The 27,630-nt window shown below is 30.8% G+C and overlaps 2 protein-coding genes across 2 annotated transcripts; both read left to right on the plus strand.

Annotated features, from left to right (window-relative positions):
• The first annotated feature begins 3,125 nt into the window (after window positions 1–3,125).
• Window positions 3,126–4,237, plus strand: LOC133702578 (ethylene-responsive transcription factor 4-like). The gene has a single exon (XM_062126886.1). The coding sequence runs from the start codon at window positions 3,212–3,214 to the stop codon at window positions 3,896–3,898; it is 687 nt and encodes a 228-aa protein (XP_061982870.1). The 5' UTR covers window positions 3,126–3,211; the 3' UTR covers window positions 3,899–4,237.
• A 19,321-nt stretch (window positions 4,238–23,558) lies between these two features.
• Window positions 23,559–27,148, plus strand: LOC133702888 (protein yippee-like At5g53940). Its single transcript, XM_062127213.1, has 5 exons — window positions 23,559–23,840; window positions 23,990–24,033; window positions 26,480–26,588; window positions 26,748–26,803; window positions 26,875–27,148. Exons 1-5 carry the CDS (start codon window positions 23,745–23,747, stop codon window positions 26,936–26,938), a joined length of 369 nt encoding a protein of 122 aa, XP_061983197.1. The 5' UTR covers window positions 23,559–23,744; the 3' UTR covers window positions 26,939–27,148.
• Window positions 27,149–27,630: the final 482 nt, after the last annotated feature.

The raw sequence follows: 27,630 nt of genomic DNA on the forward strand, positions 1-27,630 counted from the left end.
ACGTTTTTCGCGTATAAAATCATACATCATTTGATTTAAAATTCTACTATATTATTATTGTTGTATAACTATTTTCAACCCAATTCATAAAGATTTTCCTTTACATAATTATTTTACCCGATTAGAGAATTTACGTAATTCATCATTAGTCTGCATTTCGCATATCGATTGTTGTTTTATTTCATCTAAAATTTAAGTTAAATTTATAAAAGTTTTTATCCCTATTTATAACAATTTTCCTTCTCAATTATCATTTTTAATAAAAAAAAGTTACCATTTCTAGCATTGATTTATTGGTTTTAGGTCAGAGGTTTATAATGATCATATTTATAAATTTGATTAATTTTTTATTGGAAAGTAAATCATCTAAAAAGATAAATATTTTAGAAAGTTTACATCTAATTTAGAAACCAAGCATTGCACATTACGAGTGATTTTCCTGGAATTCTAGGCACAAGAGGTGATAATACAATATTTTTTCAAAAAAAAAAGTTTAGTCATTTGAGTTAGTTAAATGACCAGAATTTCAATTCAAAAATCCACTCTTGACTTGGTGTTGACCTGGTCTATTTCGACACACCTTTTCATGCAATTTTTATGTTTCCAAGAATCGCGCATATAAACTTTTAATGCACATAATTTTTTTTATTAATAAACAAGTTTTTATAAGTAAAGAAGACACTATCTTTTGCACCAATAACACTGCTCATCACCAATATTTTTACTAATAATATGTATGACACGTTGGCATTTTTTTTTTAGGAACCCAAAATGCTAGCCAATGTTTTTCCCTATATGAAAAGCATGGATAAAACTAATACTTTTTTTTCAAAACACCATTCCCCCCCCCCCCCCCCCTCAAATTGATGAGTAGATCCATAATCAAGATTAATCATCAATTTTTCCACCACAAATATAATCTACTTCTCAATTAAGAAATTTTAAGGGCTGGGTGTATAAATACAACTAGTCACTAAGTAAAAACGAAGAGAGAAGTTCCTAGCAAGACAAGTTCAATGTACAACCATAGTAAGCCATGCCATTTCAGATCGCAAAAGCCATCCAATGCCATAGACTATCTCTCTTAATGCATACATTTTTATTGCATTTCATTTCATACACACTACATTTTTCTTGCACTTACTAAGCACTTACTAATGGAGTATTGGAGGGTTTCATGTTTGAATAAAGAATTTATTTTACAGAAAATCTTAAATACTCACTGCCACGTTCAATCACACCACAGGGAAAATCACACCAAAAGGGTGATATTTCTGGCTTAACCAGTTAACTGAATCCAAAAATAAAATAAAAAATCTCAAAACTATCAAAATCAGAAGCCTCAACGAGATTTTTGATATCTAAAATTTTTTTATAGTTTGCATAGCGATACAGTGACTACAATAAATAAAATAACTTCAGAAAATTTCTATAAAAATTTGAGCAAGATTTATCGGTTTGATAAAAATGAAGGAATTTTTTAGTTGTTATTTGGATAAAAAATTAGCAAGATCAACGGTCTAATAAGGGATTAATGTTGAATGATACTGTTTATTTATTTATTTATTTTTTAAAGAGAACTCGTCGAATAAAGAATTGAGGCGGAATCCCGCTGCTTCCATGGTGATAGGCGTGATTTGAATTAATGATGTGGGTACGTGGCGGCAGATATGTAAACAGGTGACGTAAATTTAATATAGGAGCGTATAGACGTAAGAGAATAAACAAATGTTTGCGAATAATCTATTAATAAATGGCGGCAAGGGCGGCGGCTCTATTCACACAAAGTAGTCAAACACCTCGTTGACTGAGCCCTCCATCCATAGACCTTACTCAATTAAGCTCGAATAAAAGAATGGGAGCTCAACGCCATTTGTGTGGCCCGTGATTGAAACGCCCTGGCTAACACGTACACCTTATCTTACTCTTCTACACGTGTTACTCTTTTCTCGATTTGATTGCAGTTTGGATCAGAGCATTAACCCGTGAGTTGGTTTCCACGGCCACTTTTATAATTGCTTTTTTCTGGATCTAGGCAGCATTTAGAATTGTTATATTGTTTCTTAAAATATATTAAAATAATATATTATTTTATTTGAGGTTTTTAAAGTTTTATTTTATTAGAATGAGGGATTTTCTCGTAAAGTTGTTAAACTTCCATATGCACGATATGATTAATTATTTTTTCTTAATTTGATTTCTAGAGTAATTGTCTGTGATTGACAGAATCATAATTCATTGGGTGGGTGTAATTTGCTTAGGCAATGACTCTTTCCTTTTTTTTAAAAATAGTATTAAATTAAATGAGCATTCATGTTCTTAAATGTCATATTTTATCTAGTTAAATGTGATTTTTTAATAACCTCGGGCATGTTCAAAACATTAATGATTTGAATAGAATAAAATTCATAAGAAAAAACTCATAAAACCTATATATATATCACTCACCATTCTTTTTAATGTTAATTTGAGCGGAAAAGGAAAAGTTAGTGAACAGTAATAATAAAAGAAAAGTGAGAAAATCATCTAGTAGATTGTTTAGTGGTGAGAGTTTAGGATTAAGGGGTTTTCTTCCCTGTGGTTTTAGGTTCGAGCTTTGTGGTTTTTAATATAATGATCACTGAAAATTTATATAATTGTTAATTTCAGAATCTATAAGATTAGTTGAGATGCGCAAGTTAGCCGAACACTCATATTAATTAAAAAAAAAAAAAAGAAGAAGTAGCCTATGACCAATGTAATGAGCGCATGAGTAACCTTCTTTAGGTGCCATGACGATGCTTTTATTAGCCACTTAATGACTGTCACATGGTAGTCCCATTTCTCTCTTATTACAATCCCGACGACTGGAAAAAAAGAAAAAAAGAAACGAAAACATTTATTCACCAAGATAAAACATTTAATTACGAGATTTTTTATAAACGTAAGTATCTCCTCCTTGAAGACCCTAACGTGCCAGTGTGCCACCATTTCATTAGCCCGTAAACTAACTAAACTGGTTCGTGTAAGAGAAGCCACATATCTTATCGTTGACTGGACCCACAAAACGCCAACAAATCACCCCCGGAAGCAGCAGACCTTTCTCTCTCCTCCTCTCTGGCTCTCTCCCTATATAAATAAACCAGCTCCCTGCCTCTTTCCTATCAAACCTCGCACCTAACCAACAAACAAACCCCCCGAAAAATAAAAATAGGAAACCCCCAGCGCTAAAATGGCTCCTAGAGAAAGATCTAACAACAACAACAACAACAGCCCGAATAGCCCTAGATCGGAGATCCGTTTTAGAGGCGTCAGGAAGAGACCATGGGGACGCTATGCAGCTGAGATCAGAGACCCAGGCAAGAAAACGAGGGTTTGGCTCGGCACTTTTGATACTGCTGAAGAGGCCGCCCGTGCATACGATGCGGCTGCTCGTGAATTCCGCGGAGCCAAAGCCAAAACTAATTTCCCTACAATTGGTGAGCTTAATCCCAACCCCACGCGCAGTCCTAGCCAAAGCAGCACTGTCGAGTCCTCCTCCCCGCCGCCCCCACGCGCCGCTTCTCCTCCACCACAACTCGACCTCACTCTCAACATTTCCCGCCATAAAACCGACCGCCAGCCGTTTCCCAATGGAGTTAGTTTTCCAGGAGGCGCGTGGTTTCCATTCCCTGCTGTTGCGCGTCCCGTTTTCTTCTTTGACGCGTTTGCTCACGCGAAGAATGATATTCCTAACAATAATAGTATAGTGAATAATATTAACAGGTGCAGGTTTAATCAAACGGTGATGGTGAATGGAGGTGGGGCCCAGAGTGATTCGGATTCATCATCAGTCGTCGATTACGATCATCGTCGTGATAGTAAGGGATTGTCACTTGATCTTGATCTTAACCTGGCCCCACCACCGGAAGTCTCATGATCTTGTGGTTTTTCATGGAGAGATCTGATTTTGGAAGTCGTTTTATGGCTCAAGTGTTGTTTTTTTCCTCTAATTTCCTGGGTACGACAGGAAGAGAGCAAGTTTTAGAGAATTAGAGCTAATTAAGGAAAAAAAAAGAAAGAAAAGAAAAGCAGCTGACGTATTTTGTATATAGAGAGAACGGAAATTATCTAAAACTATTTCCCTTTTTTTTTTCGCAACTGAGAAATTTAAGAAGTTTCGCAGAGTTGTTCTATCTTACTGTTATTGTTGCCAGTCACGTTCATATATGCTCCCGCAAATCTACTAATCAAAAAGCCCTAAGAGTTGCTCTGCTCATTTAAGATGTTGCTGTTTATCGTTACAGTTTGGTTTATTACACCTACCAAGAACAGCACCAAAAAGGCCCTTCTTTTCAGGGCTGGGGGTTAATTTAGTGAAAACTAAACTCTTTCCCAGATTAGTAAGAAATGGAGCTTGGTGCTCCCTTCTCTCTAAGAAAGAAAGGATAGGACAACATTTGAAATATAAATTCAATATTTTTCGGCTTTAGTTTACAATTTTGTACTTGTAAAATTTCTATTTCACTACTTCAAAGAACTCGAGATTTTGAGTGAAGATTTAACCGGCACGCCGCCGAGTCTCGGGTCTGGTTTCACGGGCTCAATTTGTAACTGGGAATGGCTGGATCAGCAAAACGGAGATAAAAAATGCCCACCATGTTTCCCATCACCAAGCAGACAAGTTGAGAACGGTTTTTACTAAATTCTGAAACCTGTTCTTTCCTTTGAAGTTATCCATCTCGGAAAAGATGCATTCAGGGTAAAAACATATGCAGCTACCCTTGAATCAGGTAAAATTTGACCATAATTACTCGTATTTATTAATCAATATGCTGGCTCTGCGTATTTGAATGTGTAGGTGGCATCCAAGTGTCCAACAGACATGTTGCCGGCATTGTAGGTTGGGGTTGATTTTGATGCGCAAGCGTAGCGTAATACAAGGCGTATGTTAGAGATCTGTCCGATTACGTCACGCGGGGACCCATCTACACCGTACGGAAACCGCACTAAACCTGAACTACCTTTGGTTACCTTGTTATTATTTATTTCTTTATTAAAAAATCTGAGTTTTTTTTTAATTAATTTACAATTAGAAAAATAATACATAACAGGCTCATGATGAGAACCATGGCCCTGTCTTTCTAATCACTTCTCTCTAAAAATGCTCCTCGTGATTCATGTACTTGTTTGTCATTTTCTGTACAGATCTCGAGAGTGTTTTTCAGAATCAATGGCTGGATGATGATGCTTGGATAGCCCAGTGACGCGTGGTTACGTGGAGGTTCTTTAATGTTTTTTTTTTTTTTTTTGGGGGGTGGGGGGTTATATTATTATTATTGAAAGCGGCACCGACGGCAAAACCACTGCTTTGTTTGGTTCTGAGAGAGATAAGAGAGAGAGAGAGGGACCGAATCAAAGAGGCCGCGGTGGGGGCCTCGGAGAGTAATTCCGTGTTGATGGGTTAATGTCGGGATTCCGGTTGTCGTCACGTGCACGTCCACCGTTCGATAGTTTTAATTTGGTTTTCTTTTATATAATTAAATATTCTTCTTTTTCTTTCTGTTTTTGGATACCTCTGGTTTTTCAAAAAATTTGCGTTTTATATTTCCAACATTTGATGCCTCCTTTCATGATTGAAGTAACATTAGCCATTGCTTGACGAGACGGAGAGGTTTTTTCCTTCTAGGAAAAGATGACGAGTTACTAAAGCAATCAATGTGTTTACGAAAACGATTCATTAATCCTATCTTTAAGAACATAACAATTAATAAGGAAAATGGAACCGAAGATCTGAGCTCCTTTTTATATGTATTTTCCATCTATAGTTTTAAGATTTGTAAGCGATAATGGTGAAATTCAAGACATGGAAGAAAAATAATTTCTTTAATTCAAAATACGAAAATGCCATGAACTTCGACCATTGTATGATGGAAATGAATATCTCCCAAAAAAATAATGAAAGAATAGAGTTAAAATTATTCAAGCGTATTAGAGAGTATGATTGCAATTGTTTTTTAAAATATTTTTTATTTAGAAATATATTAAAATAATATTTTTTTTATTTTTTAAAAATTACTTTTAATATCAACAAAAAACATTAAAAAAATTAATTTAAAATAAAAAAAATTTTAAATTTTAATTTTTTTAAAAAATATTTTTGAAACGCAAAAATAAATATGACAAAAAAAATGGTATCCATAGTTGTAAGAAAATTATTTTTACGCTATATTTTTTATTTTTATCTAAGACATGTCATGATTTTACAAAGATAAAAATGAAATATATAGAGTTAAAATGTCGGGTATAATCCATAATAAATGTCCAATAATTGAAGGATATCGTTTAATAGAAGAAATAATAATAAAAAAAAACATTATAGATTGTACATGTTGGGCTAAATTAACATAGGAAAACAAGACGATTAAAATGGAGTATTATAACTGGAAAAAAGTGTATGTTTAAAAGTCTACTGGAAAGATAAGATTCGTGCCGTTACTCTTTTAAGAAATTGTGGCTTAGGCAAGGGGTCCACGTGTGAAATAGTCAGGTAGAGGAGGCGCGGCGGCCGCTCATGGTGGGGCCCACATTTGTTTCTTGTAACCCATTTTCAAAGATTTTTCATCTCAATGCCGTAGTGAAGCGGGTGCCTATGATATTGACAACCGTCCAATAGATGCAAGCGACGTGGCAGTTATCACGTGAATACATGTACGGATTTTCAGAGGAAGCGACATGTGTGGTGATGATGTGTTGGAAGGTGACAGACAGTTGAAACCGGCGCGTCGGCTGCTGTGTGGGGGAATTCAATAAGGGACATGTGGGTGAGGGAAGGGATAACTTGTTGCGTGACACGTGGGGAGCTGTGAGAGAAGATAGACAAAGACAGGGTTATAAAGCAACCGCCAAAAAGAAAATGAGGTGCATAGTTACAACTTAATAAGGTTTGGGCGGCTAGCGGCCTTTAAAGCCGCGTCGCGTTTAGGTGGAAAACTACGTATTTGTCTGTCTAACCGTTTTAATTAAAGTTTTTTTAAAAATTATATTTTTTATATTTTAAAATAATTTTAATGTAATCAAGTTAAAAATAAATTAAAAAATATTATTTTAATATATTTTTAAATAAAAAATATTTTTAAAAAATAAATACTTTTGTTTCAATCACTTTCCATATAGAAAAGATAAGTAGCCTCCAACCTCATATATGATAATTAATAAATAAGATTTAATTCATTTTTGTGATTGAAAAATATTTTTATAAAATTTTAAATTAATTTTTTAAAAATTATATATTTTTAATAATTTTAATATACTCAAGTTAAAATAAATTTAAAAAATATTATTTTAATATATTTTTAAATAAAACAATTACTAATATTATTCCACATACCCTCTGTATAAAGAAATCACGCCTCCCATCCTCATATGATAATTAATAAATAAGAATTAATTTATTTTTGTTAATATTTTTATAAAATCTTACAATTAATTTTTTTAAATATTAATTTAATATATTTTTTAAAAAATATTTTTTAAAAATAACTATTAAATTTGTAAAAAACATGCTCTACATCAACTTTCAAGAATGTTGTCAGGACATCCACAATCCATTGTGGCCCGCTTTTATTCATTGATCGCTACTTGGCATAACAAATTTTCTGGTGGTGTTAAATGCCCCAACCTTACACTCTTTTCTAAAATTTAACTCAATATCTAATTAAAAAAATTCAATTATGTTTGATATCTTCTAATTGTGTTTTATTTAAAATCAAGTGCCTTTTGTTTTGTCAAGCTCCTCTGATTTTTCAATAATGCTGAAAGCATGCTTATTTTAACTTGAAAAAATTAAATTAATTTCTTTTATTTTTCCTTAAAAAAAGTTGAACTATTGGGATATTATATATAAAAATTCATTAAATAAGTCTTTAAGAAATTATTAACTTATCATATTTATAAATAGAATTTGACTATATTGGCAAGTTCTTTAACTTCTGATTATTTTTTTTATGTAAGAGAAATATTACTTTTTAAAAAAGGTTCTATAATTCTTTTTGAGAAAAGACCTCCATCTTTTTAATATTAAAAATATAAATAAATTAGTATTTTCACATTAAATGTAAATTAGAATAGTATATGACCACACCAAATTTAGTTTTACATCTTGGTATAACAATAGTTATGAAACCTGACTCAGCAGGTGGATCCATGATCTAAGATCTTGACTAAGTTTCAAACCACAAAAACTTGAGCTTATAATTGGCCTGGTGAAAACTGAGCGACCCATCAGGTCAATCCAAAACTCAGATGACTAGGGTGAGACCCGATTTTTTTATATGTTTTTTTATAAATAAAAAAAAGTAAAATTAATTCTTGAATATTTGGCCTCACATATTTTTTTCCTTATAGTTTACATTTACATGAATTACTTCTTAACTTTTTAATGTGACATAATTATATATAGTTTACATCCACATGGATTGTTTCTTAAATTTTCAATGTGAAATAACTATACCACATTCAACATTTTCTTTTATAGCCTACATTCTCCTGTATTGTTTCTTAATTTTTCAATGTGGAAAAACTATATATAACTAAATTCATATAAATTGTTTCTTAACTTTTTTGATGTTAAATAACTATAATGCACTTCACATTTCTTTTTTTATATCCAGTGCCATAACAATTTTGGGTTCCCAAAAAACTATTAAAAAAGAAAAGAAAAATAGACAATGGGGAGTTAATTGAAGGATGAAGGACCAAATTGAACCAAGTGGCCTAGGTTGGGAGCTCAATTTCAACAATGGAGGGTCTAATTGAAAAATAATAATGAGAATTTAGGATCAAATTAAAAAAGATATTGAAGATTGGGGCAGACTTGCAAATTAATTAAGTTCAGGGACTTAATCAAACTTTTACAGAGTCTAATTGATTTAATCAAGAGCTTAATTAAAAGCAAAATTAAGTTAGAAAGTCAATTTGGCTAAAATAAGAACAATTAATAAGGTTCAATTCGGATCAATTCATAAAAATTGAAAGATTAGGGACAAAATTGAAACTTAAAAAGGCTAAATTGGTGCAATTAGAGGTTCAAATAAAAGAAATTTAAATATTAAAGGTTGATTAAGGTTCAAATCAAAGAATTTCAAAACTGAAGACCACTTTGTAAAAAGTACAAAAATTTAAAGGTCTAATTGAAGAAGGCTAAGGATGAAATTGAATGAACAAGAAGTTTTGGGAACTAGTTTTGAAGTTTTTATAAATTAATTAACTCAATTAAGGGTGAAATTGAATGGATTTCCTAAGATTAAGTCCAATTAAGAACTTAATTGAAAAGTTTGAAGAGTTTAGAGATCAAATTGAAATTTTTTTTTTAGAAAAATGTCATAATTTTCTGTGTTAAAAAAAACCTATTAACCAAAAAAACAGAGTAAATAAAAAAATTAATAGAAAACACCGAACTAAAAGGAAAAATTGATTAAATGGTTTTTAAAAATTAATAGACTCGGTTCAGTTATGATTTCAAAAACTGAAACTGCCAAACCAAATTGTACCTTACAAAAATAACTAAATATATTAAAAAAAAGGGGTATAAATTATAAGTCCTTACTAGTTAACCTAACACTAACATAATCCTTTCATCTCACCAAACAATTGCCAAACACAACCAGAGAAACCAAACCATCTCTCTCATTCTTATTTTTCTTTCTTTATCGATCTTTCATATCACTTTAAGCAAACCAAACCCACATCCCTGTCTTACTTCTCTTCATCTCACTATTCTTGTTCTTCCTTCTCTATTGATCTTCCATCTCTCTCTTTAAGCAAACCAAACCCTAACTACTACAAGCAAACAAAACCCACATCTATATCTTACTTCACAATTCACACTTTCACATTAGCCAAACCACACCCACATCCCCATCCCCCCTGACTTCTCTCTCTCATTCTCCCTCTTGATTGAAGACTTCTCTCAAAGGTAATATTCCATTTTATCTTTTAACTTCTCCTAATTTGGAATGTAATTACTAATTAGTAGTTAGGGCTTTACTATTACTAATTGTAATTTTTTTCTCCTTACTTTTATTAGTGGTCGTGAGTCATGAAAGATCTATAATTTGGGGTCTAGATTGAGCTTTTACGGTATAAAATCTGCAAAATAAATTGTACTTTGACACTCCACTCTTCATGTTTGTTTATGTGCTTAATAGGGTGGGAGTTATTTCAGTTGTTGCTATGTTTTTCTTATAGTTTAATCTAAGTATTTGTTTGGTTAATTTTCAAAGATTTAGATATTTTGGAATTGAATCTGCTTATTTATTTTGTGATTTAACTTTGTTGCTTGATTGCAATTAAAAGGAATTTACATTTGGGGTTTTGATGAATGTTTTATAAATTTTTATATTTTAATATTCTTACTTGGTTAAGAATGAATGGTTGTGGAATCTGCCCATTCATAAAAAAGAGCTTGCATTTGTAGTTACTTTAGAGAAAGCAATTATTTTTTCTTTTTATGGTGGGGATTTTGTAAAGGGTTTATTTAGAAATCATGGTGTATTATTATTGTACATATTATGGTTGCAGGGCTTTAGTGGGATTTTGGTTTAAAATCAGAAGACATGAAATATATTATAAGAGATTGGAGTTTGGTTTCTGTTAATTTTTCATTGTTTGGCCAAGAAGGTTAGAATAAACAGATTGGTGATGAACTTCTTAATTCTTAAAAATGCAATTCAATATATGAATATTACTGGTTTAGTTTGATCCTTGAAATTCTTTATATTGTTGTCATAGGGATCATGTGGGAGTTTAGACTCTTCGAAAGGGTTTTGGAAATGATGTTAGTTTAAAATACTAAACTTTAGGTAAACAAATCTAACATTTAAAACAATCATTTAACTCCAGTATGTATTCTTGTCTTAGCTCAGATCTTAGCAGCAAAAACAATTACAACTTTCAAGCACAACAATTTTGTTTTGTTGCTCGCATTCAATCTTAGTGCCATTATGCTTGTTACCAATTCTAATCAATATTAGAACCTTTATAGATTATATTGAAAATTCTAAGATGATCAAGTCAGGTAATTTGTCATACAGATTTAAATTTAGTTATACTATAATATCGTTTCTTTGTATATGTTTAATCTAACATTTAAATTTATGATTTTGTAGAATTTTATGAAAGTTTGAAAATCTCAACTGATTGTAAGTAGTATTGATGATGTTGGTGCAATCATGAAAAAGATTTGTTTTGAGTAATTGATTTAATTTACCTTATTAATTCCTTTTAAAATGTTACATCGTTAATTCTTTTACTAGTTGAACTTTGATGTGTTGCTAATTTGCTAGTGTTTTTTTTTATATTTATATAACTTTAACCTTGTAAGATTTTTTGGCTTTTGCTGTTGTTGGATTTTTTTGATGCTGTTGTTGCTGGATTTTCAAACTATATTGGATAATTTAGTTTAATTCCCTCTAATTTGGATTTGTTTGTATTAAATTTGATAATTTATTGTTTGCTGCTAATGTATTTGCTCGTTTATTTTAACTTACTGGATTTTCAACTACGGTGGATGTTTTTGTTCGATTCCCTCTAATATGGATTTGTTCATATTAGATTTGATAATTTGTTTGCTTCTAATATATCTACATATTTATTTTAACTTTTTTAGTGTGAACACCTTTGTTAATTTGAGGTGTCCAAATTTGATCATGCATTTTGCATATTGCATTGATTTTACTAGGTACGGAAAAATAGATTCCTATTAAATTGGCTTAATGCGAATTACATAATGCAATTGTCTAATTGGATGAGCTCCTATTAAATTGAGGTTCTATTAAATTAGGTTGTGTATGTAACTATGTATGTTTTAAAAATAAACTTGATACAATTAAAAGCCAATCTTTATAATTTCTTTAACGGAGATTATGAGGTTATTGATGAGTATTAAAAACATACTTGGACAAGTTAGGGGTCATTTTTTTATAACATCTAAGAATGGACTAATGAATTTGTTGCTTAATTTAGCTTAATATGGCTAGTTCTTTAAAAAACTAATAATTTTTTTTTTATTAAAAAGCCTATCAACAAACTAAACCCAACAAGAAGATTTTTAAAGCCCAATTTAATGGATGCCCAATTAAAAAACCCTAAAAAAGCCAATTTATGTTGGTATTAGGTTTTCGAGTTTTATATATATAAAAAAACCAAACTGAACTAATTTGAACCAGTTTTCGATTAGGTCAAGTTCCTATTCTCCAAAATTAACACGTCTCAGTTTGGTTTGTCTTTATAGCCCAAACTGGATCGTGAACAACCTTGCCTAATGGATAATAAGTTGTTTAATTTCTAAGCTTAGACCCTGAAAGATATGTCATTCATGTACTATTCTCTGTTTTCTTTATATTAAACAAAAAAGAAAAAAATGCCCAATGGCCCATAATTCAGCCCTGAATTCTTCTTCATCACTTTACCATACCATATAAATCTCATGCCAACTTACATCTTGATACTTGTATTTCACTCTAAGCCAACATTTTAGTTCTAAGTGCACCAAAAACACTTGCAAATTCTCTCCAAAAAATACTACCCAACATTGCTCCACCAACTAAACAGTCTTGTGTCCTTTCTTTGTCAGGTGCAAAACAGGATAAACTTTCATCCTTATCTTCAATGAATGGTTGAGATCTATTCTTTAACATCAAGAGTCAAGATCCTATCAACTTATAAGCCCTAGAACCTTCATATTTCTCCTATAAAAACCCACAAAACCCTAACCCAAGAAGCCTAATAGGGAGGGATACTGCCTCCAAACTAAAACTATAACAACCATGAAAACTCCAACCAAAACACCTTAAAATAGACCTCAAACCATACAAAACTTTAACCACTAAAACACCATCCAAATAATCAGCTTTCATATCAGAAAAGTCCATTTCCAAGTCACTCCAAGATAACCCTTAAATCATCACAAAACAACCCTTACAAGCAATAGTATTAACAACTAAATGTGAAGAAAAAAATAGGAGCAAACATCAAAGTTCAACATTGCAGAGCTCCCTTTAAAGAGATCCATTTATAGCTCTATTAGTGGGAAATCCAAGAGGTGATGTAGTAGTTTCAAACCTTATAAAATTATCTCCCATGAGTAACAACATTAAAATATAGCAGTAGGGAGAAGAGACATAACAAACATCAAACTTCAATGTAGCAGAGCTTCCTTTACAGTGATATGTTTATGACACTACTAATGGAGAATCCAAGAGGAGATGTAGTAGTTTTAGACCTTGTAAAATTCTCTCCTACTAGTAGTAGCATTAAAACACACCATTAGGGAGAAAAGATAAACTTGGGTTGAAAAACAAGAGTAAAAATTGAACTTCAATATAACAGATCCCCTTCTAAAGAGATCCATTTGTAGCTCAACTAGTGGAGAATCAAAGAGGGAATGTATTAGTTTTAGACATAATAAGACTTTTTCCTAGAAGCAGCAACAATAACACTTGGCAGTAGGAAGAAGAGACAAACCTGAATTGAAAAACAAGAAGAAGAATGAGAATTCAACGAAGTAGAGCTCCCTTTATAGATGCTTGTTTATTGCACCATTGGTGAGAAATCAAAGAGGAGACATAGGAGTTTAAGATTCACCTGGTGCTCCTCCTCCAGCAGCAACGTCGCGTGATTCCACGTGCCAATAACGATGGTGATACGTGGTCACGCATCGATGTTCCAACAGCTTTGTCAATATGATTCCAGTAATTCCTAAACTTGCTAAACATCTCAGAATGTCGATTCATAACCTCAAATTATTTTTCTAATAAATTGCTAAAATGTTGTGAATTTTGAGATAAATAGCTCATTGTTGTTTATATTTTTGGATTGTTTGGACATTATTGATTTGGATTAATATGTGTTTTTTGTTTGAAATGATTTGGTAATTTGTGTTGATTAGTGAGTTTATTTTTAGAGTTTTGATTTGTATTTGAACATTAAATGTTGTTGCATGAATTATGTATGGGTTTGTGTTGATTCGCTTGAATTAATATGCGATTTGAATATAATTTGTGAAATTAACAATATTTGATGTTTGATTGTTTTTTGTTGGATTATTAAGTTGGTGATGGTAAAAGAATAACATGTTTTAAATTGGTATCTTATTTGATTTTAAAAAATATTATTGTGTTTTGCCAAACAAACCCCAAATGATTTCCAAAATATCTGAGAAAAAATTAGGGATCATTTTAGAATTATTTGTAAGTCTCTCTCATGTTTTTCCAACCATTTCACTTAAAATCAGGGCCATGGACTTACATTGTAAGATACTGACTTGTTATTCAAAGTACTTGCTTTTATTTGAAATTTTAAAAAAATAAAAAAAATATGTTTTTATTTGTGTACATTCTCTAAATTCTAAAAATCATTTTCATGAATATTTTATAAGGAAATAAAAAATGCATTTTTTTATCATACTTTAAAAAATAAAAAAAATCGGTCAATAGGTATCATAACCAGTTTATGATTATCCATTAGGATTTGATCAAAATTTTGAAAACATCATAAAAATTAATTTGTTTAATTAATAATTGGAGTATGAATTTTACAATGTAATGCATACTCCTGATATTAAATTAAATTAAATGAATTGACACAAATAAAATGTTAGGAATTAATTGTAGACTTTAATTTTTGAGAGTATAAAATTACTCTATAAAGTATTATCCTAGGTATTAAAGATACAAAATAGAAATAAATATATCATTAAAATTCAGACTTTAGAATGATTATGTTTTAGTCTAATAAGATAGAGACCTCCTTACTAAGGAGAACCTTTCTTGAACCTTAAATGGACCAACAGATAGAAACAAGACTTAGAGAAAAACAATCAATCAATAATGCAGCTTACCATAAATAAAGTGTACTAGGGTTGATGGGTCTTTCCCATGTGGCGACTCTTAAACCTTTCAAATAATAATTTTATGATTTATCCTAACACATCTAAAACCCCTTTTGATCCAGGAGGAAAACCTGTCATTCAATATCGTGCACTCCACGACATCCTACATCCATATGAATTGTTTTTTAATTTTTTTGATGGGGGATAATTATATATAGCCTATATTCACATGAATTGTTTCTTAAGTTTTTGATGTGAGATAAGTCAACTACACTTCACATTTCTTTTTTTTTTATAGCATATATCAACATGAATTGTTTCTTAACTTTTCAATGTGGAATAAATATATTACACTTTACTTTTTTTTATAGCTTACATCCACATGCATAGTTTCAAAACTTTTCAATGTGGGATATTAAAATCTTAAATTTTTTTTATTTTCCCGGGTTGACCTGGGTCAACTCATGTAACCTAGGACTTGATTCCTTGGTTAGATCAATCTTGAATTGGGTTTAATAAATATAGGCAGAGCAACCAAAATTAATAAGTAATTAACATCTAACCAATTATAATAATATGAATGATAAACTGAAAAGTGGATTAGACGTCAACATCTGTCAAGACGGATTTGTCTCCCATGTTGTTCAACAATAAGATTGCATGAATCACAATTTTTCCTGGATATTAACATTAAAAAATGAAATGATAATCCTTATGGGTACTTAGAATTATTAGTTGGGTCATACTCATTCTTAAACCACATGTATTTCATCCTTCTTCTATTATGAATTTATTTATATCTGGGGTCACATTGACATGCTTGGTAATAAGGTCACCTCCTTTCTCTTTTCCTAACCATCGATTTTCCTTCATATAATATTTTTTTTTATAGTAAACATAACAAGCAATTGTTCATTGTCAGGGATACTTTAATGTCATATAAAAATTAAAGATGTACATTCTGAATATTTTGGATCAATTTGACACTAAATTTGTTTACTCATTGAGCTTCTATGAGAGTGGAAGTAATTCTTTTGTGGAGATTTTCTGTCCATTAAAAGTTATAATGATGTTGGGAAAAACAATATAGGATTTACCTCATTCTTCTTAAATCTTAATCCTCCTATTAGAGCAGAAGAGGAGAAGCTTGGTAGTGAAGGGAGACAATTTCTGTTTTGATATTTTTTTTTTAATTCATAGCAGCCCCTATTAGTTTTAGGTTTTTAAATTAGCAAATATGCACCGTTTGTATAATTTCCTCAAGATTTTTAATAAATCATAAGAAAGTATTCAACTAAATTTAATTTTTAAAACACTAATTTCATTCTTGAATAAATATTTTAAAAACATATTATATTGATAACTATTAAAAAAATAAAATGATGGTCTTATAGATAAAAATTTATGCATCCAATAAGTTATCCAAACATTATTTTTATGTGCATGTCCTTTTTTTTAATTTTAATATGAGTATGACATATATTATAGAAACAATCATAGAATCTCAAACCAATTGGCAAGTAGATTCTGTGGTTGTTTCCGTAACATACTAATATTAGAACAATCTAACTATCATAATGCACAATAGTTAACTTATGTGAAAAACCAAGATTATCACTTAAACCTCTTAGCCATAAAACTTCATTCGTTGTCTTTGTCAATGCCATATACTTACCCTTTGTTATAGATAAGTCAATAATGGTTTATAAAATTTCTCTGCAACTAATTACACACCTGAGATAGTGAAAACATAACTGTCAATGACCTCCTTTTATCCAAATCACTAACATAATATGAATCTGAAAGCCCTCAACACTACTTCTAGTGCTACTGCCTTTGTCATATATCAAACCAACATGTGTGGTACTTCTATGATAACAAAATATCCATTTCATGATATGCTAATAAACTTTACCAAGATTTCCCATAAACCTACTAACCATAATAACATGTGAAATGTTTGGATGAGTATAGGTCATAACATACATAATGCTTCCAACTATACTAGCATATGGAACACCTAAAATTATCTACAAATGGAGTACTTATTGGCTTGCAGTCTTGTATACAAAAAATGCTCAACTATTTTCTTGAAATATTTTTTCTTTGATAAGTATAACTTGCCAGCGCTTTGGTCTATACATATCTCTATACCTAAAATCTTTTTAGCTATACACTCAACCGATCCTTCAAACTGTTGATCTCAACTATGTTCTTGAAGGTAATCAACATATCATTAATACATAACAACAAGTACATAAATGAGCCATCTAATATCTTCATGAAATACACACAGCTATTATAGTCACTTTTAAAGTAATAATACCTAAGTATAAATACATCAAGCCTTTTATACCACTTCCTTAGTGACTGCCTCAAAACATACAATAACTTCTTCAATAAGTGCATATTGTTTTACTTACCTTGAGAAATGAAACCCTATGGTTGACGCGTATAGATCATCTCTTCTAACTCGCCATATATAATAGTTGTTTTGACATCTTGTTGTTCAAGTTCTAAGCCAAACAAAGCAACCATAACAAACAATACTTATATAGAACTATGTTTCATAATTATAAAGAACACTTCATTGAAGTTAACATCTTTTTTTTTTATGTACAACCCTTAGCATCTAAGCTTGTTTTAAATCTTACACCCTTAATCACTAGGATTTTATCTTTTCTTTCGTAAATCCATTTGTACTTAATAATCTTCTAACCATATGGTGGTTTAACAATCTCTCATTATTCAATCTTCTTATTTATATCAAGTATCCATTAAGAAGATTATTTGCAAGAAATTACCTTTTATAAGAATAAAGCTCATGATTATCAAGATTATCTACAATTTTCAAGGTAAAATCATCTAAATCAGCTTAATTATACTAAACTAATGCTTTTATATGTCTTATTTGCCTTTATATAGAAATATTATAAGGTTGTTCCTTAGGTGAATTTTTAACAACAATAACCTATGCCACTTCCTCAACAACCTCAGCTGAATCATCTTCTTGCACTGTCTCTAAAGCTTTAATCTCAAGCTTTGCCTATTTGCTGGTATCCTAATCAACCTCAACATCAATACCAGTCAACTCATTTTCTTTGTGAAATATAGTAAAACCATCAAGGGTCTCATCCATATTAGTTTTAAGTGATTTGGGATCAACACACCATAATTGATATCCCTTTACCCTAGATGCATAGCCTAGAAATATACATTTCCTTGCTCTCAACCCAAGTTTATTTTCCTTAACAAGAGTATAAGTAGGACAACCAAATACTCTCAGTTTAGAGTAATTGATATGAGAACAGATCATACCTTATATGGATTCTTAAACTCTAAAATCATTGATGAAGATTTATTCACTAGATAACAAGCCATGTTAACTACTTCATCATAATTGTTCTTACAATCTAGTTTATGAAAGCATGCAACATGTTCTTTCTAAGAGTGTCATGTTCATACATTCAACAATCCTATTTTGATATGTATTCATAATAGTGTGAAGTCTAACAATTCTTTTATTCTTGTAAAACTCATCAAACTCACCCGAGTAGAATTCCAAACTATTATAAGTTCTTAAAAGTTTAATTTTCTTACCATTTTATTTCTTAACCAAGGTTTTTCACTGCTTGAAAGTGATAAACACATCACTCTTTCTCTTTGAAAAATACATCAAGACCTTCCTAGAGTAGTCATTAATAAATATTATGCTCTACCTTTTGATATAATAGAAGAAAGACCTAAAAAAAGATAACAATACAAAAAAAGGCACATGGATTAAACAATGGTGTTTTTATAAATAAACCCTTCCCCTTTTATTTTGAGCTGGCTGATAGGTTCAAAAGTATCAAAGGAAGGATAGAGTTAAAGATACTTCTTCATTCATCTTCTTTCTTGCTTTCTCTACAAAACTTGATGAGAGAATGGATTAAGAACATAAAAAGGGAAGATAAGTAAAGAAATTTATACTAAAAGTAGTGTGATAGGAAGAAAAATAGGGGTTAGAGTCTAGAGAGATAACCAAGCTCTTGTCGAAGGAAGAATAAGATTTAAGAAAAATTTTCAAAGAAACTCACAAATTGAGTGCAAAGTTTATGGGTAAGTTGATTTATATGTTGTATTGTCTTGTTTTTCTTGTGTTGTGGATTAGAGGACAAAAATCCCCAATATACATGTTTAGGGTTCATGTATAAAATTTAAGGGAATGTTTGTTTTTATGAATTTTAGGGTTATTTGTATGATAATGACTTGAATAATGACATTTAGAAGGAAAAAACTTAGCTGGAACTTATGAGTTTTTGGTGGTTTAGGGTAAACCATATGAAGGGAAAAGAAAAGGATGAATATATGTTATAAATTTGTGATTTTGGTGGTGAGAAACTAATATGGAAGCCTAATATGTTATGCTAAATCAAAATTTTTTCTAAGAAATAAGATTTAAAGGCATGAAAGATAAGGAATTGATTAGGAAGCCTAATATGTTGTGCTAAATCAAAATTATTACTAAGAAATAAGATTTGAAGGCATGAAAGATAAGGAATTGATTAAACCTTGTGAAAATATATGATCATTCAATAAGTATATAAAATGAGTTGAAATGAAATAAGCTTTAAACCAAGTTTGAAAAATGTAAATTTTTATATGTAATAGAAAATGATAATTAGAAAGTTGTACGAAGAAATGTGATTTGTGAAAATATTATAAACCAAATGGTTTTAGGAGTGAGATTGAGTATGAATGAATGAGATGAAAAAAATGGAACAAATTAAATAAGAGAACTTAAAAATATTGAACACTTGGGGCCGACCATAGAGAAGGTCTTCGGGAATTGGATTAATTGATGATAATCCAAATGAATTGTGATTAGTTTTATGTATAGTTGATGTGATGATGCTTAGAAGGGTAACATCTAATATTATCTGTTGAATTATGATTATTAGTATACTTTCAAGTAAGGGTAATAAGTAGAAAAATAGAAAATGAATATATGAGGATGATTTTCATGTTTGGGTTACACATACGATGTTTGTAGTAGTTGCTTTGAATGTGTAAACAGTTGAAATGAGTGTTTATGTGTATGTGTGTTGTTGAACTTAAGATATTGGTAAAATTAAAGATCAAATAGTCATGAAATTTGATTACACTTTTAGTAATGTATTCTAGGAATTAAATAGCACATAAGAACTATCATGACAACTTTTTATGGTTAAAAAATGGGTTGTTATAACATCCTAACGAAGAGAGAATAAGGGTTGTTATGACAACAAAAAAGTGTGAAGTTGGGCTACTATGACAACCCAATTATGAGTGAATTGAGGGATGTTACATTGGCATAAAAATAAGTGAGTTTGGGCTAATTTCGACAACATAATATATGTAATTATTAGTTGTTATGAAAGCTAAGAATGCATAAGTTTGAGGATTTTTTTGACATCCTAAAGGTGCTTAAACAAGGATTGTTATGATGATTGTGAAAGTGTATATTTAGGAACTGTTATGAATGTGCTTGTGTGCTTGATTATGAACTTGTATAATAGTCATGAACGTGTGTATATTTAAACTATTATAAAAATAATATGAGTTGTGTGTGAGTATGGGCGGTTATGACTGGAAAAATATATGTGTATGTGGTAGGTTGTTAAGAGAAAATAATTGCCAAACATGGAAATTAAAAAGTGCATTATGGTATGGATAAATGGTTAAATTAGATAGTGTATTATGTTTTGATATTGAAAGTAATATGCCTAAAAAAATAAATTAAGGGAATTATGATAAAATAATGAGTTTTGTTAAAAATAATCAAATTGTTAATTTAGTCAATTTTGTAGAGATTTAGGAAAGTTGATCTTGATTGTTGGATTTAATTGTGTTGAGAATTATGTTCAAATGCTAAGTATAAGATAATTGAAATTCATTGATGAAAAACTAAGTCATTTAGACAATGAAATTCGTTAAATAAAAATTAAACCATTTGGACATTGAAATTCATTAATAAAAAATTAAGCCATTTTGGATAATGACATAATGTGTGGACATTAAGATGAATTACAAAAAAAAATAAAAAAATATTCAAACAATAAGTGTTATAGTAATGTAAATGAATACATGTGTTTAAGTGTTGGATTGAATTGTGGAAACAATTTGGAAAATTCTATGTCAAAACTCCAAATTGGTAATGTAAATTGTAAATATTAATTATTGGGTTTTGATGTATTAAACATGAAATTACAAATTAGACATATAAAAGTATTAAATGAGAACTTAACTTGATGGCATGAATATTAACTTAAGAATTGAAATATTAATTGGTATTTGAAATATGATTGGATATTAATTAGAATGTTGAAATGAATAGAAATCTTTATGGTTGAATTTGTGATTGTTAGTGTTAATATATATACATGAATTAACTATGTGTATGTGATAATCATATGAAATATTATTATTGTGTAAATGTTGCCTAAACATTGTTATGTGAATATGCCTACAAGGCTAGAAATTAGTATGTGTGTGGGTGTACATAGATGATTTGTGATTAATCGCAACAAAGGACATTCTTATGTAAATAAAAAATTGACTAGTCATCTTGGGTAGAGTTAGCAACATTAATGTAATTGAGTGATGAGATATTTAACTAACTAGCTATCTTAGGAAGAGTTAGTGGCGTCAATATAATTGAGTGTTGGGATATTTAACTGACTAGCCATCCTGAGTGGGGCTCGTGACATCAATATAATTGACTATTTGGATATTTAACTGATTAGCAGTCCTGAGTGGAGCTAGTAACGTCAATGTAATTGAGTGTCGAGATATTTAATTGACTAGCTATCCTAGGTGGAGCTAGTGGTATTAATATAATTGATTGTTGATATATTTAACTGACTAGCCGTCCTGAGTGGAGTTAATGACGTCAATTTAATTGACTGTTAGTATATTTAATTAACTAGTTGTCCTAAGTGGAGCTAGTGACATCAATGTAATCAACTGTCGGGATCTTTATTTGTCTGGTCATCCCGAGTGGAGCTTATGACGTCAATATAATCAATTGCAAAGATATTTAATTGATTAGCTGTTTTGAGTGGAGCTAGTGATATCAATGTAATTGACTATCGGGATACTTGATTGACTAAGCTACTTGGAGTGGAGCTGGTGGCATCAGTGTGATTAACTTATCGAGTTATTAATGAATTATTAGATGGAATCTAATAATTTACTATTAAAATATAATTTTGTATCATTTTAAAGTTTTAATGGTGGATTAATAAAATAAAAATAAAGGAATATATGTTATGTTATACTATTGTTAAATTCTATTTTTTTTAGTTTAACGTGGGTGTCCGGATTAGCTTGCGCGTCCCTCGACTAATCCCACGAGCCCTGAAGTTAACGATCATGTAAGCCTTCGGTGATCATCATATGAGTAACCACATGGCTCGAATCTGAGACCACAGAGGGAGTAAATCTCTTGGTCCTAAGTTCTTACCACTAGGCCACCACCTAGATGATTCTATTATTGATTATTAATGTAATGGTAAAGGTCCAGGGGTGGTTGGACCATGAATTTGTTTGGAATATTTTTGAATTGTTGATGTTAACACTTGAGATTTTTTATTTTTTAGGAGAGATTCAGCCAAAACTTTGATAGAATATTAAATAACTAAAATAGGAGTAACATGTAGTCATGAATGATGGATTATGAAAGGAAAAAAATGTCTAGGGTTTCAATGATTTATGCCCAAAGATGTATTTGAAATATACTTTAAAAGTTAGGGTTGTTACATAAAACTATCCATGTGATGATGTTGAAATGTTATTACGTGTTTTATTTAGAAAATGACTAAATATAATTTGGATATAGTTTTTGTATAAAGAAAATCTGTTGAAATTTCATTCAATTGGATATTTTCATTGGAAAATAATAAATGGATGCAAAGTACAAGCCTTAAATATTTTAAAAATTAAGTAAAAAATAGTATAAAGAATAATAATATGATTTATATAAAAATGAAATATGAGTGTTTATGTGAAAAGTTTAATTACACCTATTAATACTCTTTTGCCTCACTTAAATGAGACCATTTAATTCAAACTCAACATTCAAAGTAGAAATATAATTGGTCATACTGACATTAGAATATGAGTTCAAGATCTGGTTGTTTTAAAGCTTTTTTGAATTAATTCTATGATAATTTCAATAACTTAATCTTAAATTTTAAATTGATTTTTATTGTAGCAACGCTATATTTTAAAATAAATTGATTTTTTTATTTTAAATTAAAATTTTAAAATGTTTTTAATTTTTTTAATATACTATTATAAAAAAATATTTTAATAATTTTTAAATAAAAAATACTTTAAAATACAATAACCAATCATAAATTAGAGGTAATCATTTTCCATTTGATTCGGTTTTTATAAAAAAATAACCAAATCAATTTTAAAAAATCAAAACCAAATCATTTCGGTTTGGTTTTTTAGAATAAAAACCGGTTCAAATCGGTTTGGCTCGGTTTGGTTTGGTTTTTTTAATTTTAGACTTATAAAATCGAAACCAAATCAAATTTGTTAGTTTTTTTTTAAATTTCAATCAGTTTAATTAATTTTTTTTAATTTAATTTTTTAATTTTTTTAATTTAATCACGTTTTTTATTTTTCTTCTAACCCCTGTCATAAACCACTCTTACTCGAGCTCGAGTCAAAGCGCCACATGTAATACCAAACTCTATCTGGTGTTGAATTAATACTAGCAATACCAGGACACTATATAAAAAAAATCTAACACCACTAACCTAGCTTCTTCTAATCCATAACTCACTTTCGGACTTATGATTATTTGGTCTGCAACTGCAATTGCACCGGTGGCCTGAAATCAACAAGAGGTAAACAGGAAGATATGGGAAGGATATTTGTAGTGGAGTTAGAGGGTCGTTCTTACAGATGCAAGTTCTGTGGGACCCATTTAGCTCTCCCTGATCAACTTGTCTCAAAAGTAAACCAAAACCCTCCATTCTATTTTTCTTTTTTTTAAGGGGTTCATGGAATTGTTGATTCTGTTTGTTTTAGTTCACTGTCATGTATTGTGCTTGCATTTGAGTTATTCAACTCTTTTGGGGTCTCATATTTCTTTTTTTTGGCCAGTCTTTTCGTTGCCGCAGAGGAAAAGCTTATCTCTTCAATAATGTGTGAGTGCTTCAATTTTGACAGAAGTTCTTTCTTGCCTTCTTTTGAAAATCTTGATTAATTAATGATCTCTTTAATGTCCCATTTATAAAGCTTTAATCTCTATTGTGATAGCGATTTGCTGGTGAACATGCCTAGGTAGATCACTTTCAAATCTTTTTAGATAATATCTTGTGATTTGTGGCTGGAGTGCGATGCAACAAGAAGATTTTTAATTCTAAACGAGGATTCAAGTAGTGGCACTTTACATAGTTAGCATTGATGGTCCTATCATCTTTTCAATTTGTGTGCATTGTTGGCTGGACGCCTAAACTTTGAAAGGCATGAAAGGCTCTCTCCAAGCTAGAGCTTTATGTATCTCTTTCACTGTTTTGGCTCAAATTTCTGAAATTGAGTTTCCTACCTCTAAGCCCAGTATCCGTTATCCTTTTCTCTCCTTTTGTGCTGCTAGGATTGGAGAATTTACATGTTCTTGCAATGAAAATTCTGAAGTTCAAACATTTTTCCTTCTGCTGTTTATTTGCATTATGTAGTAATTTTAGTTGTCTTGTCTTTTTTTGATTGGTGATAATGCACCACAGCAGGAAAAGTTGTTCAAAATATAATTCAAATACATAAGAAATTAATTAGCAGTGGTGATGAGCTGGTCAATTCTCAACCATAGTTGATTGCATGCTCAAAACACTGAAATTTGGATGTTTTATTCTTGGTTTCTCACCAAACTTTTCAGAGTAATCACATTGGAATGGAATGATAATTAGTACAACTCTTGTGAGCAAAAAACCTCAGATGACAGCATCAGGAATTCTCTTCTGATGTTATTTCAAATTTATGAGGTGGCGTTGGGTTGCTTGATATATAACTTCTCCTGTTGGTGCTGAAGAAATAAAAAACTTTATCTGCAAAAGTTTATTTTAAACACCTGTTCCACAAAGCACTAGTGTTGAAGACAGTGGAAATCTAATGAATAGTGAGAGAATGTAAAGCTATTGATAACAATAGAAGAAGATAAAAAGATCCCTTGAACAACTTAAGAATGAATGAAAGTTGGAAAATGTGCCTTTTCCGTCCATTTAGTTGCATTATTTACTTCTTTTATGGTTTACTATCAGGCTGTCCTGATTTATATTTAATGTTATTCTGTCCTAAATATCGGGGTAGGCTTGGATGATTCTTCCCATATGGATCTGGATGGTATTGTCTGGACATAGATTGATTCATTTAATGGTTCTGTTTTTCTTCCCAACTTGCTTCCAAATCCTCAAGGTCGGACCTATAAGAAAACTAGGCAATTGACTCGTTAGGATTTTAAGATTTTTTCAGATGTTTTGGATTGCATGCCAAATTTGGATTTATTTTTTATGTCCAAGGACCAAGTTTGACAGAAATGCAAGTAATTTTTATCGTTGAGCAATTGTAACTAATTTCACATTGAAAATACTTTCCTCCAAATTTGTGTTCTCATTGTAACCTCTCTCTTTCATATCTTCTTTTCTAAATTTCATGTTTTTCTCTCTTCTTCAGTCCATGAAATTTGAATGTGTCATTTATCAGGCACTAAAAGAACCATTTAGAGCACTGCTACCATCAAAATGCCAATAACTCCATAAATAAAGTTTAACCATCAGTAAAATGTCCTGATATCAAGTTTTTCTGCTGAAGCATCGCTACCATCTTCCCCTGCATGATTTATTTTTTCCCAGCATATTTAATTTAAGCACTGCTACCATTTTTTCTTGTGGAAACTGATCACTGCTCAGAACTCAAGGTCTTGATCATCTATTTATACGAGAGTTGACAAGAACTTGAATGACATATTAGCGGTGAAGATTTTGGTCATATAATCAGGGGTCATCCTCTTGGATGCTATTGATCATATCAGCATTAAATAATCCTTCAATGAAGGTGCCCTAAAGTGCTCATGTAAATATACAACCAAAACTGTAAAAGCCTGAAAATATACATACCCAGTCAAGATGTGATATGATTGCATTGCGATGCCTAAGGACACAATCTAACAAATTGTTGTATTGAGTAGTCATATCATAGTCTCTTACCATAAAAATGGCTGCATGTGTAGAATCACCAACTATGAGAAATATTGTGCAACATGGTCCTTTCAAAAGACTAGTGTTAAGATTATTCCTGGCAGTGATCCCTTATCTGTGCGCGCGCGCACACTCACTCAAATCGCATTACCATAAAAATGGTTGCATGGGCAGCAGCACCAACCATGAGAAATATCGTGCAATATGGTCCTTTCAAAACACTGGTGTTAAGATTATGCCTAACAGTGATCCCTTTATCTACACACATGCACCCACACGCAAATTTCATCATGAAGTTCAAGTGAATTGATTAGATAGGGGGGAAATGATTTTTTCTCATCTTAAGTATTTCCTATCTTATCTCTTCTATTGATGCACATTACGGAGTTTGTGATTTCAGGGTGAACATCACTGTGGGAGTGTTAGAGGAGAGAATGATGCTTTCAGGAATGCATACTGTAGCTGACATATTTTGTTGCTGTTGTGGGGGAATTATTGGCTGGAAATATGTAATGTCTCTCTTTGACACACACAATGCTTGACCCCTAAAAATAACCCTTTGAAATATTGGTTTGGCTGTAAATGCTTCTGTTTTCATTGTTTCTTATTTTAGGTGAAATCTACCTTCTGATTAGAATTCCCTAATTTGCCTTTTCCTTCCTGAACAGGAGGCAGCACATGAGTTGAGTCAAAAGTACAAAGAAGGGAAGTTTGTCCTCGAAAGGTACAAGCTATGAACTTTGTTTCAAATATTCTAACTGCCATTGATTTCATGTATGCATGTCTATCAAACAGGGGGAGGATCGTTGGTGAAATGGACTTCTCAACAGAACTCTTTATTGATACCCATCCTGAATGAGTGACGCTGGAGATGTTTAAGATCTATTTTCATTTCTGTACGTAGTTGTGCTAAATAAAGCCGGAAAGGAGGCACTGCACTACTTCTGTATATAAGTGTTTACAGTAATTATATATTGAGGGAATTCCAGTAATCTATTTTAATTCTGATGGACATCTAAATTGTAATGAATGCAACTGTTTTGTTTTAATTCAGATGGAATTTTCTGTAGTGGTCTCTATTGTTTCTGGTCTGCCTTTAAAGTTCCAATTTGAGTTGACTACCATTATTAGAAAGGGCATTTGAACTTTAAAAGTAGTAGATTTGCACTCAAATTTTGAGGATGTTTTGAAGTGCTGTAGTTGTAATATATATATTTTTATTATTTTTATAAAAATTATTTTTGATATTAGGATATATTATCATTACCAATCTTATAGGGTCATTAATTATCATATAATCTTTGGCTTAGGAAAACTACAGTATTATCATTACCAGCTGTAGTTAACAATTTCTTGACAATATATATTAGTTTAGCTAATGAAATTCATAAAGCTTTATTACAATGAGATATTCCTAATAAGGGGAGAGTCAATTAGGGTAAACAAATAAACAAAATTCAATTCCCTTTTGTTTTATTTAGGAAATTAATCTTTTTTTCCCCTTCATTTCAATTCCTAACATTATTATTATTATTGTTATTATTATTATTA

The sequence above is a fragment of the Populus nigra genome, chromosome 9 (assembly GCF_951802175.1).
Source record: "Populus nigra chromosome 9, ddPopNigr1.1, whole genome shotgun sequence".
NCBI classification, from domain to species: Eukaryota; Viridiplantae; Streptophyta; class Magnoliopsida; order Malpighiales; family Salicaceae; genus Populus; species Populus nigra.